We start from the raw sequence: 12,786 nt of genomic DNA on the forward strand, positions 1-12,786 counted from the left end.
GACAACACCAGATCAACCAGATGTTCAATTAGCCGTATTATAATCATAGCGTAGTACTCACTTTTAAGCAGATGGTGTCGCTGTAGAAATAGCAATGTCCGGGGCCGGGCAGGCTGTGAAGATCTATCTGCAGGCAGCTTGGCGCCGACTAGTGGCCTATACGGTAGTCTGTTCACGTTGTACGCCGGGTGGAGTTTTATTTCAATCTCCGACAGAGAGACGTGATGCAGCGGTGTCACGACCGAAGGTGGGTATATCATCCATTATTTCATCCTTAACATGAGTTTTGATAATTACTGGGTTCACTCCACATAACAGCCAGACAATCTACGCTGACAACAAAAGCTTCGCTCAGCGGTTTATTCTCAGCCGTGACAGATAGCAAAAGCTAACCAACCCAAAGAGCAGATCCGATCCAGTCTAGCACACTGCTCGTTAAAATGGACTTTGGTCCCTGATGCTGATGGCTTAGTGGGCACCTTGGGCTGTCGAGTATCACATGGTTGCACTGAAGAACATTAATTACGTTGAAACGTGGTAACGCTGCTGGTGTGCTGCAAAATGTTAGCTGAGTGCCTTTTAGTGAAGAAGCTAGCTGTGGCTAAGCTTATGTCATTAGCCGTCTGACTGAATCATTCCTCGAGAAGAAGCAGGCCGACACACCATTAACATTTCAAATCTAGTTCTAATGAAGGTTTTCTGCAACACCAAATATGTAACGACCCAACCAGCCTAATGTTAGAGCGCGCCGTTAATGGTTAAACCGCGACTGGTACGAACAAACACATGGACGATGTCAAGTTTGACAAACATTCACATGGGTATTTTGAGACACAAGGATGATGATCATTAACTTTTTATTCTTTCCAGGGCAACTACACAATGAGGAGCAGGGGGATCTTCACCACAGGCGAACTACATGCTGAGTCCACCTGTTTTTTGTTTACATCTGTCTAATGGGACACATTCTATAACCACAGGGACGTCTGGATATTACGTACAGTCTAAAAGACTGATGGACCAGGTTGTACTTTAACTTTGCCAATAATGGCAGCGTTAAGATGATCCTCCACTCTATGCAGTGAGAGGGAGATCCACCACCAAGTTGTCTTGATGAAGACTGTCTGTTGATGCCAGATAAGGGCCAATTTCGGCCAATGCGTGGAGCTCAAGACTTCTACCCTACCGATCTGACTTGACTTTGGACGATCTAGAAGACCTCACTGTTCAGCTGTCTTTAAAATGGAGCTGTTCTTTAACCCCTTCGACAGCTTGGTGTGTATCCTACTGGGTATCTCCTTCACTGTGTGGTTCACACTGCTGCTCGTGTTCATCATTGTGCCAGCCATCTTTGGGGTCTCATTTGGCATCAGACGCCTCTACATGAAATCGTTGTTAAAGGTCTTTGAGGTAAGCACTGACACTAAATTGTTGTATACATAAAATAATGATTTTTTTAAGGAAACTTAAACAAGGCCAATCATACAACCTAAATTTTTCAGTAATGTTTTAACATACCAAACGGTCATTCAAACTAAGATAGAAAAAAAATAAATACAAACAAAAGCTTATCACCATTTCAAAATGCCTGGAAGACACGAAATGGAGCGCAAATAGGAAGATGTTTGCCAAGGGACGTCACCTAGGGTGGGATTTTGTATGATTCATTGGAATTGATGTTGACTTGCAAGTTTTATGATGATAGACTATGTTATCAATTTTATATATTCAGAACAATAAACAGTGTTTGAGGAAGGGTTTTTGACTTTGAATGTTCACTCTTCTTTTATGAAGCACACAAGCATGGTTTGTGCTGTACTGTGGTGGATATAGATTAACATTGCAGCCTGTTGTTATGTAACCTGGGTGGGGTAGGGAGTCTGGTGAGGGATTGGAGCATGTCCCGCGCTATCGTCACTAACAATAGTATGTCAAAGCTGCAGTTACTTTAAATACACCAAACTGTTGCCTTCCTCCACCATGGGACTAATATACGTACTTGGAGTACATCACTGCATGATCACAATTACTTGGTTGTGATTTCTTGTATATTCTGAAAGAAAATGGCAAAAAAAAGTGATCTCATGGGAATTGGTGCAAATTTCCTGATCTCTAAATTCCACGAGCAAACATCAGGAATGTGGAAAGTCGAGAGAACAAGCTGTACAAAACTGAATTAAGGTTTCTCAGATTCTTCAAGCATGATAGTCAATTCTGCGAATACCACGCCTGTAAAAATCATGACCTTATTTATCTAATTTGATGTAATCGCCTGAGTGAAATGTGACTTTAATAAAATGTAAAACTTTTTGAATGTGCCAAAAGACGGTCAAAGCATTTGCAAAGCCAATCATTCTTAACCTCAGCCTGCTTTTTGACACACTCTCCGAACAAAATTCTCTCTAACTTTGCTTTCTTTGTTGCATTCAGATGTATCACACTTTGATATGTTGTACGCAAATGTAATTCAAATGTAATTGAATTGGCAGCTAATGTCCCAAACTTTTTTTGGGTTCACCTTCAAGAGAACACGACGTACTTTTCCTCTCAGCAGATTTATGTCTGTTCTTTTTTTGCTTAAAGGACAACTGACATCACTTTTTTGTTTCCTAACTGACATCAGAAAAACGTTTTATAGCATCTAAAATACCCAAAACACACAGGCTGATATTTTTAGTCAAATGCAAATCACCAATAAAAATGACTTAGTGTCCAAAATCTGCAAAAACAATTAGCTGCTAATTGGGCATTTTCAGAAAGTCCCGCCCCCAGTTCGTGACGTCGCGCCAAGACATCTTGCCTTGCTCGACAATCAAAACAATGGCTTCAGATTCGTAGAATATGCTTTCTTGTTACACATCCAGTTATGAATATGATTCAAATAGTTCTGAAGAGGAAAGTATAAATGTTTGCAATCGATTAAAGAAGGTTTTCTGGGTCGTTTTGATGGCTCAAGACTGATGTGTAGTGTCACAGAAAATGCAGAAGATGGCGGCAGAGTTCCGTTGGAAATAGTTTTATTTTTCAGCTTGGAATTTTTTTCAACCAATATCAGAGTTGTCTCGGTGTAACATACAACGATTCACCATTGCGTTATTTATGTGTTTACCTTCTAATTTCGCCCTCAACACGGATCAACACGAAGTTTTCAGACCAAACAAAGTACCGCAAAATGCATTGAGGTGATGCAAGGTATGTCCTTTCTCAGTCAGGGGCGTTCCTTCAGTGACATAGGGTGATGACTCGTCACCAACTCAAAAACAAGACTTCCGGAATATTCAGTGCGAGTCTTAAAACGTAACATGTAGCTATATGCCGTGGAATCTTTGTAAAATACGCTCAGTAGAAGTCATTTGAAGCGATTTTACAAATTATGGACACAACGTGTCCGGAGACGTCGGTTGTCCTTGAAAGGAAGGCGTTTTCCATTGAAAACGACTGCAAGAATGCATATGATTGCAACCCTTGTAAACCTTTTAGCATGTTTAAAAAGAAAGCCAGGAGAAATCAAATGTTTGCCAACGTAATTTGACACTGTAACTTTCATTCTGGATAAGTTGTGTCATAATCTTTCGACTCTTCTATACACTCCCACTGTTATTTTTGTAGTGGGCCACGCTGAGAATGGAGAGAGGAGCCAAAGAAAATAATCATCCCTTGTATAAACCCTACTCAAATGGTAAGATCGAATATGATTGCGTTTCATTCTGTGTTCATGCCCCATGTGCTTATTGATGACATCACTCTCCATTATATGGTTCCAGCTATCATTGCAAAACATCCCACTTCCTTGGAAGAAGAGATTAAGGAGATTCGGCGCAGTGGCAGCAACAGAGACTTGGACTCTGCGCCCGAGTTTGAAATGTCGGACATCTTCTATTTTGCTCGAAGAGGAGTGGAGAGCATCATGGATGACGAAGTGACGAAGCGGTTTTCGGCAGAGGAATTGGAGTCTTGGAATCTGCTGACACGTAGCAACTACAACTTCCACTACATCAGCCTAAGGCTGACTGTGCTTTGGGGACTTGGCCTGCTGATTCGTTACGGCATCCTTTTACCTCTCAGGTATTAACTGCGCACATAAGCGAATATTTGATCAAGCTTCGGCCAACATGGTTACAATATGCCACCAAGTCAACATATTAATGCTGATGCACATATTTATTATTAGACTACCGTCAGGGTAATAGATCCATTTTGACTCTTAAGTAACACAAACTGACATAATTGTGCAACTGGGACCTGCTATTATTGCAACTACATCTCATTTTAGCGGAGGAGGGGAAAAAAGCAACATGCTTGTTTAGGACTCTGTTGATGGAGAAAGTGAAGCCCACTGAGACTATGTTTCCTCTCTTTCTTGGGATGTGAGCCCTTTTTGTGTACCATCGGAAAAAAGACCAATCGCCGTTATGAAAACTAGTTTGTAACGTGGCCCAAACCTACTGAACTGTCGAACAGTGTCCGGGATTTGGCAAATGCAGTTCATGTGTGACAGGCTGCCTGGTTTTGACAATTTGGTGAACAGGCAGACTGCTCTGGTTACTGAGTTTAGCTATTCATAACATGTGAAGCGCCGTGCCGCGTGATACTACCACCTCAATGTGATACTGAATTCTATCATTTCATGGCTGGGAGGCATTTATACATTAATTTCATAGCAACAACCGGCCTTCTTGAGGAGTAAAATGTTTATGGGGTGCTGGTAGATATAATATGTTTTATTTATCTGTTATCCCCCACAGTAGTCTTTGCGAGGTCAATGTTGACATGTTTAGCTTCTTTCAGTTCACTTTGGAATGCTGTGTGTTGCAAGTAACGGCACTGTCTCTTTTTACTCCTGCTTCTCCTCCACAGTGAACATCAGCTTTGATGATTCATTTTCTTTCCCAAACGGAAAATGATGCTTTTATATGCTGATAATTAAGGAGGCATGCCGTCTTGTACAGCGGAGACTCTAATTTACAGGAAAAAAGTTTATGAATGACTGATCATGAAATGACCATGATTTCCAGGCAGAAGGCAGATGTTTATGTATAGTCTGCATATCAGTTATCCCCTTTGGATGGTGAAACGTACCTAATGAGTCTTCACGAGTGAGTGTGCTGTTTTTGTATTGGCAGAAAAATGAAGTGTAATAGTTGAGAGTGGAGGAGCATACAACTGTCTTTAGAGATGTGTGAGTAATGTGTCGAGTTCATAATTACACATTAAAATGTTGTCATTGAGTAGCCGCTGCGATATACGTATGTGATGTGTCACATATGGTGACTGGTGACTCACTATTTAGCCTGGGTCGCACACATCCAGTTGCCAGTGGGAAGGAAAAACGGGTCATTCTTTTGGGAGGTCTTGTGTTCTTATCAGAAATGTCAATTCATCACACCATTTATTCAGCACCCTCTTTGAAACTGGAATCAGCTGTTTCGGGTTAATTTTGTTTCTTGGCCACATTAACACAACACAGTAATTCCTCTTAAAGGATCAATTTATGACCAGTGACTGTAAGAATCTGTCTGCTGGAGCAAGAGCTTCCCCATACTTGCACGAGTGCTGTTTTCTTTTGAAATGCTGTAACTTGTGCCGCTCTTATAGCCCGCATCTGTCCAATTTGTTTCAGGGTAACCCTTGCCTTCACTGGCGTTGGCCTCTTGGTATTCCTCACTTCTTTTATCGGCTTACTGCCCAATGGAAGGTATGCATGTCTGTTTCTAACTAGTCAAATTATCTTTTACTGTAATCTTTTGCTGAATTCATTGGTTGCTTAAACTATTTACACTATTGTGATTTGGCATTTGATGCAGCTGATCCAGGATGCTATAACTATCTGAATAGTGTCATTATGTGAAAATATGACTCAAGTGACCATTACTGTTGTGTGCTCCTTTTTGCAGGATGAAAAGCATCCTGAGTGAAAAGGCCCACCTGATGTGCAACAGAATATGTGTCAGAGCGCTAACGGCTATTATAACATACCACGACAGGTGGGTAAAGGAATTGCCTTTGATTGCCTATGGTTTTGTATCACGTGAGATTCCTGGGGGGGTCTATTATTTTATGGATGCACATGTGGTAGTGTTGCTGTACATGCAGACACATATGATCCGTCACCTTTCAAACAATATGGAGGATTGATGCCCATCACAAGCCACTGATGTGTTCATGATCTGCTTGTTTGGTATCAGAAGAAATAAAGCAAGGGTGGGAAAAAAAGAAACAAATTGTTTTGAAAAAAGACCGACAACTTGTCCGGACAAGTTGCGTCCATAATTTGTAAAATCACTTCAAATGACTTTTACTGAGCACATTTTACAAAGATTTTACCGCATAAAGCTATATTTTACATTTTAAGACTCTCGCTGAATATTCAGGAAGTGTTGTTTTCGAGTTGATGACGATACCTACGTGACGTCACGGAGGGAACGCCCGTGACCGAGAAAGCGACGCACAATGCATTTTGGCTACTTTTTTCATCTGAAAACAGTGTTGACCGTGAAATTAGAAGGAAAACTACATAAAGGACGCGATGGCGAATCGTTATGTGTCGCAGCCAATTGCCGTAACACGCATAAAGGTCTAAGCTTACACAAATTCCCAGCGGACAAACCACCCCATTTCCAACGGAGCTTGTGCGCCATCTTGTGCATTTTCTGGGCGCTACATTGGAGTCCAGATGGCTCGAATTGATACGGAAGGACTTCTTTAATCGATTGCAAACAATTATGATTTCCTCTTCAGAACTATTTGAATTATATTCATAACTGGATAAGTAACACGAAAGCATCTTCTCCGAATCTGAACTCTCTGAAGCCATTGTTTTAATTCTGGAGCAAGGCAGTGTGTGACCAATAGTGACGTCACGAACAACGGGGCGGGACTTTCTGAATCTGCCCAGTTCCTCATTTTGTGGTAGTTTTGGGACACTTTAAGTCATTTTTATTGGATTTTTGCATTTGACTAAAAATATCAGCCTGTGTGTTTTGGGTATTTTAGATGATCTTCAACGTTTTTCTGATGTCAGTTAGGAAACAAAAAATGATGTTGGTTGTCCTTTTATTTGTATGTTTCGATAAAAAGTACTCAAATTTGTATTTTTCTTTGGAACAAAAAAATCACACTTTGTTGTAATGTAGCCAAGCTGTGTTGAAGTGGCTACAGTCATGTTGCTACTTGTTTTTAGTTATCTTGTAGTAGGCCTTTACAACAGGTTTTTATTGCACCAATCATTTTGGTGGTGTTTCTGCTTATTGTATCTTAGGTGCTGAGAAATGACAATGATTCTATAATACCTTAACGGTTGAAACAATAAATTTACATGTCCTACATTTGGCCACTTTTGGGCTTGATTAGCAGTTCAGACACACATACAGGGTCAGGCAAATGATCTGACACATGTGTTGATTAAATAAAAGGCAAAAAAAGAAACATAAAAAAGGTTTTCATTTTCAAAAAGTACATGTAATGCCATTCTGTTTCATGATAAAATTAAGTGGACATTTGGCGGTGCAAGGTCGGCCAGTTGACTTTCATTTCAATGCAGATCCAGTAGTGCTGAAGCACAGGGTGACCCAAAAAGGTGCGTACCCATGAAAATTTCAATTGGGGCTTTGATTAAAAAGCTATTTATTTCAAATTACAACCACACATTATTCGGTTATGAACGACCATTCACCAGAGTTTCAGCTATTTCTGTCACTTTTTAGGCAATTGATGGCTTTCCAAAGATGTGTTCCACATGTGCACCATTTCGTTGCAATCAAACCTGCACTCGTCTGACCAAGTTGTCAATCACTTTTACACACTCCTCTTTAGGGAGAAAGCATTGCTGCAGTGAGGGACTCAGTAGGACGCATCTTTTTGGGTCACCCTCCCGAAAGTTGAATGTGTAAAAGTGATTGACAACTTTGTCAGACGAGTACAGGCTTGCTTGCAACGAAATTGTCGACATTTTGAACACATCTTGGGAAAGCCATCAATTGACTAAAAATTGACAGAAATAGCTGAAACTCTGGTAAATGGTCTTCCATAAACTGAATAATGTGTGGTTGTAATTTGAAATAAATAGCTTTTTAATCAAAGCCACAATTGGAATTTTCATGGGTACGCATCTTTTTTGGGTCACCCATCTGAAGACCAGGTTTCAAGCTAGTACGGGATCACGTTGACAATAATTGAAGTGCAAACGGAACGCTTTGTGTTGCATTTACAGATTTGTTTGTTTTGATAAACATTTCTACAGTGAAAGCGTGATGCCACCAGTTCATGGCAGCCACCGAAAAAGAAATGAAAAACAATGGCATTTAAAGAAACAAAGCAAAATGGCATGATTGGTACTTTTAGAAAATAAAAAGTACAAGTTCAACTTTATTTTTAAATGTGCTCTACACATACATCAGAGATGACATTTCTTTCAACTACAGGTAAGATGAAAACACTTTTTTGTTTCTATGATTTTTTGTCTGTTGTTTGACCGACTAGTGTCAGATCATTTTTCCTCACCCTGTACAGACAACTTTATGTGCACAAGTTTTGTAAATTCACACTTGTTAACAATAATTTGCAAGTTGTGTGAAGTTATTAAAAAGAGCCCCATCAGCTCATCCTGTACAATGCATTACATATTGCCAGGTGGCGTTTTTCTGGGGTGATGAGGTAATGATGGGTTAATACACTGCCAGAAATTGCGTGGTTGTGAAAGTGCTTGCCAGAGGCTCAAACTTTTACATTTGAGATATTATTGGTTTTGACAACGCACAAAACTCTAAAATAGTAACGTCCCTCCTGTTTGAAAATCCGCATCTGATTCAAGCCATGTAGCAAGTCGATGATTCTTACCATTTTAGCAAATTTGGTGTTCTGGAAGGATGAATTGTAACAGTGTTGTTAGGACCAACGGTGTTCTCCCACGTCCTAATTTTCCCCTGGCACATATTTTACATTTGAAAAGTGGCAAAAAGTAGAAATAGTATATGACTATTATAATATTGCTGTCACAATTAGAGCTGTCATTAGCGAATATTTTTCTCATAGATTCCACCAATTAATTGATATTATTAAAATACGTATTTTGCAAAAGCAATTTTCCTCAGATTCCTACAGTTTTTACTTTTGGTATTTACAGTAAAGTGTCGTTATATCGATATTCAAGGGAGTCCGAAAAAATATCGATATAACCGGGACTATCGATATATCCGACCCTGTTTGCATGTAATTTTCTCAGTGCGTGCATAGAAATAGTATCGATATAACCGGGACTATCGATATATCCGATATCGATATAACGAGACTTTACTGTATTTGTGATTAAAACACACCACTTCCACACTGCTGTTATATTCACCATCCTTCTTGAAATTGATTGTTACTTTTTCTGTCACTGTTTTCTTTAAAAAAATGTATTTTGATACAGTTTGACAGCCTTTTAATTCTGTGGAATTTGATGATTTTTGACGGCAAACTTACTGATGTCTTTTGACGTGATTTTGAATTATCACACAGTGATTGGGAGTAATTCTAAAGGTTGTTGTTTCCCAATGAAAGTGCATACTTTATGAATATGTGAAAATTAAAAAGGTGGTGTTTAGTTTGCATAATTTGCAATGCATTAACACCGCCGGGAGTCAGATGAAGAAATGTCACTTGTTTGTTGCGCAAGATATTAGGCCTGTTGTAACATTCTCTGTAGCATGGTGATAAAAATACATCAGTCAGTGATGGTCTTTTGTAATTCAATCTCTGGATTGAAGACTTGGTCTTTGCGAGTGCTGCATGTCAGATGACATAAAGCATTAACATGATTTACTTTGTTGCTATTTAGAAAGCTTCTTTGTTTTATTGTGTAAAAGAAACTGAATTGATCTGTAAACTGCATCATCGACATGAACCGCACGTGGTTTGAATTGTGTGCTGAAGGAGTGCTCACGTCTTTTTTTTTAACTTGTAGTGAGAATAAACCCAAAAATGGAGGAATATGTGTCGCCAACCACACGTCACCCATTGATGTAATAATTTTGGCCAGTGATGGCTGCTATGCAATGGTAAGTGTTGTCTCTTTTTTCCACAATATTTTTGGGGCATTATATTTCCAAATATACTGTATCTACATTTGTACATGTGATTGTGCGTGTCAGGTGGGCCAAATCCATGGAGGCTTAATGGGAATCATTCAAAGATCCATGGTGAAGGCCTGCCCTCACATTTGGTTTGAGCGCTCAGAGGTCAAAGACAGACATCTAGTGGCCAACAGGTAGAACTGCTACTTTTTTTGTCAACATGGTTTATACCAGTTGTTATTGTCATTGATAATCCATCCAAACTTAAGAGTCAGTTGAGGATAGTTAGATATGATTTTTTTTCTCTGCATAACAGGCTGAGTGACCATGCACAAGATAAATCTAAACTTCCCATTCTTATATTTCCTGAAGGTCAGTTTGATTTGGTTTTATTGTGTTGAGTTTCTGTAAAGGACAAGTGTGTTTTTTTTATGTAAATATTTTTTTCGTTTCTTTTTGCAGGTACATGCATTAACAACACATCAGTTATGATGTTTAAAAAAGGCAGTTTTGAAATTGGCGGCACAGTGTACCCAGTCGCGATCAAGGTGGGACAAATGTCTTTGTCTTCCGTCCTTCCTGCAATTACAACCATGTGTTGACAGTGTCGTTTAAATGTTTGTATATTGTGCAGTATGATCCCAGATTTGGAGATGCTTTCTGGAATAGCAGCAAATTTGGAATGGTCAATTACCTGTTACGTATGATGAGCAGCTGGGCCATTGTCTGCAGTGTGTGGTACCTTCCCCCTATGTCCAGAGAGGTACAACTCTGACTTTAACTGTACTATTAAGTCAAATATGCATGCTTATATGAATCAATATTTCCCATAGGAAGGGGAGGATGCGGTACAGTTTGCCAATCGAGTAAAAGCAGCCATTGCCAGACAAGGAGGATTAGTGGACCTTTTATGGTAAGACAGTCTCAACGTGTATTTGGTATTTATTTATTTTTTAAATCAATGCTGCACATAAACCATGCTGGTGAAGCTTATCTGAGTTAAGGCACGAACAACATGCCATTCCCCTATGAATCTCAATTTGTTTAGGTTTGCCTGATGATTATTGTTTTTTTTTTTTTTGATGATTTCAGCAGTTTTGATAACTCTATAGCTCAGCACTTTTCATGTTAATCCACTAAAAAGATATGTTTCTACTGTTGGTTATTCAGTGGGAGAATGTTATATTACGTGACTTTAAAATGTCCTTAAGAGTTTTGAAAGGCGCTTATAAATGAAATGTATTATTATTATTATTATTATAATATCCAGCAAAAATGTGCGGAATAAATCTTTTTTTGCAGGGATGGGGGGCTGAAAAGAGGAAAGGTTAAAGATACCTTCAAAGAAGAGCAACAGAAGCTCTACAGTAAAATGCTGGTGGGCCCCCAAGAGGATCGCAGTCGCTCCTGAAAGCCTCGCTCGGAGGTGAATCGGCTCAAAGCCCTCACAGGGAAGCTCTGACTGCAAATAAAGTCAGTGGCCCAACCTCTCCAGTTGGGGCTCCTCGACTTTTCTCTGCCTCAAACCAACATATGCTGTTTGCAGCATTGTATCAGGTCCATTGGAGTTACATGAAACAAGCCTTGCCTGTATTAAAATGGAAACGTAGGAGTGCTCTGAGATAGAGCCATGTCTTCCTTATGGTTGGGGAAAATGTGTAATATACCTGTCATTAAGTTTCTGATTTGTAAGATTATTTTAACATATTTGTATCTCAGTCATATTTCAAGTTAACCATGGTTTCTACCTGGGTATAGAAGAGTTATAGGTCATTTTAAAAAGGCCAATGTTCTGAGAGTTTGCATTACTGGCTTGTGTTTGACATAATGCCAGACTTTGTTACATTTTAAACTATTTTTATGAGCTTTTTTTCCAAGAGAAAGAATCCTGTATTTTCAGTTTTGTGTTTTACATGTAGATTTAAAGAACCTGTTGTTACAACATCAGTAACTGGTGTTTCTGATCTCTTGTTGCGAGTTCTTTTTCCACGGAATGTGTCTAATGCTCACATTATGAAGTGGAAATATTGCACATGTTCCACCTAAAGTCGGCAGATATCAAGTGAAAGAACGTACTTGGGATGGTTGCAGCTCAATCATCAATTCCCATGGTGAACAGGTGATCATGCAGGTGTAAACAATTAGGAAATGTCTCTAAACAATAAACTTGGAATGGGAAGCAGCTAATATTTTGCATCCAATAACAGACTCCTTTGGCCACTTTTTTGTTTAATTTATTTTAACGCAACTTCGGAGGGCATTGTGTTATTTTCTTTGTTTTGGTGATATTCGTCCTATAAGAAAACCTTCAAAAGGAGAAAGCAGACTGTAGCCGTAGTCTGGTATTCAGGTTGGAGTCAACCATCGTGAACACCACATTTAGATTACACCAAAAATGTTTATAAAAAATAAACCGGTAAGGGTGTCTACTTGTCTCTGAGTTTACTCAAAATGCATAATCATAATTCATAATGATTTAATTGAGTTCAAATATTAGATTTATTTTTTATGATTCTCGTGCTGTATTCCGGAATTCACGTACGGTATAAATATGTGGAAATCCTCAAAAAACATTTGTCAAAGCATTGTTTTCAGGAATAACATCTTAATTGATTTGTTTCCCACAGGAAACTAATAAAGTGCACTGTGTACGTATTGTAAAAGGGTGAAATTGTGATGGAAATGGACATGGTTGAACAACTCCCAAGACCGCTCTGGAAACGCCGTGGAGTGC

General features: G+C 39.2%; 1 protein-coding gene across 1 annotated transcript; it reads left to right on the plus strand.

The window, feature by feature from the left end:
• Positions 1-126: 126 nt before the first annotated feature.
• On the plus strand, positions 127-12,260 carry gpat4 (glycerol-3-phosphate acyltransferase 4). The gene is made up of 13 exons (XM_088994744.1): positions 127-247; positions 871-1,410; positions 3,610-3,679; positions 3,765-4,065; positions 5,621-5,695; positions 5,895-5,984; positions 9,944-10,037; positions 10,131-10,246; positions 10,369-10,424; positions 10,515-10,600; positions 10,687-10,815; positions 10,886-10,965; positions 11,355-12,260. Exons 2-13 carry the CDS (start codon positions 1,243-1,245, stop codon positions 11,461-11,463), a joined length of 1,374 nt encoding a protein of 457 aa, XP_088850870.1. The 5' UTR covers positions 127-247; positions 871-1,242; the 3' UTR covers positions 11,464-12,260.
• The last annotated feature ends 526 nt before the right edge of the window (positions 12,261-12,786 follow it).

The sequence above is a fragment of the Hippocampus bargibanti genome, linkage group LG04 (assembly GCF_051943395.1).
Source record: "Hippocampus bargibanti isolate YZ-2025 linkage group LG04, ASM5194339v1, whole genome shotgun sequence".
Classification (NCBI taxonomy): domain Eukaryota; kingdom Metazoa; phylum Chordata; class Actinopteri; order Syngnathiformes; family Syngnathidae; genus Hippocampus; species Hippocampus bargibanti.

Coding starts and splice junctions, on each gene's coding strand:
- gpat4 (XM_088994744.1), top strand. CDS start 1,243: ATGGAGCTGTTCTTTAACCCCTTCGACAGCTTGGTGTGTATCCTACTG. Junction 3,680..3,764: donor GTATAAACCCTACTCAAATG/GTAAGATCGAAT, acceptor ATATGGTTCCAG/CTATCATTGCAAAACATCCC. Junction 10,966..11,354: donor GGATTAGTGGACCTTTTATG/GTAAGACAGTCT, acceptor CTTTTTTTGCAG/GGATGGGGGGCTGAAAAGAG.